Here is a 677-nt window from a genome sequence, read left to right as displayed (position 1 = left end):
ATATATTTTATATTTTTGGAAAATTTTCTGCAAAAAATTCCTCTGCAAAAAATTTTATTTATTTTTTTTTTAAGAGGAAAGTATTTTTCCTTAATTAAGGAATTTACTTAATTAAATTTCTTTAATTAAGTTTTCCTTAATTAAATGTTTTTAATAAACATAATTAAAAACATAACTTTTAATTAACTTTCCTTTCCACTCCAGTGCAGCAGCCCTCCTTTCCAGCGGTTCTCAGCGGAGCAAAAATGGGAAAGAATATTTCTTTGATTCTTTTCCTGATTCCAGCTTCCTTCAATCCGAGGGAGCAAATTTCGGCCTCCTTCCACCAATTTCGCCCGTCAGAAACAATAGAAGGAAATCGCCTCCTCTAGGAAAGCCTCCGTATTCCCTTCCGATTATGACCGAAAATTTCTCCGCTTTCCTTCTTTGCTCTGTCCGCCGAACCGCTTCCCTGGCCTCGAACTCCTCTGCGAAGTAAGACAGAACCCTCGCGATGCAGATCGGGACCCCCTCGCTGGTTGCGAATGTCGCGAATCCGAAGCCTCTGCCAAGTCCTCGGACTTTCTGCGCCGACTCCTCCGACTTCGTGGGCTCTTCCTCCGACTTCGTCGGCTCTTCCTCCGAGGCCGAACTTCTTGTTGAGATGCTAAGTTCGCCGAGATTGTTCTTCCTCCGCC

General features: G+C 43.0%; 1 protein-coding gene across 1 annotated transcript in view; it reads left to right on the top strand.

Moving 5' to 3' along the window:
- The window catches only part of LOC110036682 (putative disease resistance protein RGA4), a 5,704-nt gene extending 5,226 nt beyond the window's left edge, over positions 1-478 (top strand). Inside the window, exon 2 of the mRNA XM_020741182.1 lies at positions 210-478. Within this exon, the coding sequence (XP_020596841.1) occupies positions 210-478 (269 nt within the window). The remainder of the gene's footprint in view (positions 1-209) is intronic.
- The last annotated feature ends 199 nt before the right edge of the window (positions 479-677 follow it).

The sequence above is a fragment of the Phalaenopsis equestris genome, unplaced genomic scaffold, assembly GCF_001263595.1.
Source record: "Phalaenopsis equestris unplaced genomic scaffold, ASM126359v1 Scaffold209678, whole genome shotgun sequence".
Taxonomy (NCBI): domain Eukaryota; kingdom Viridiplantae; phylum Streptophyta; class Magnoliopsida; order Asparagales; family Orchidaceae; genus Phalaenopsis; species Phalaenopsis equestris.
Note: the sequence above shows the minus strand (reverse complement) of the source record. Positions and strands in the feature narration are given on the sequence as shown.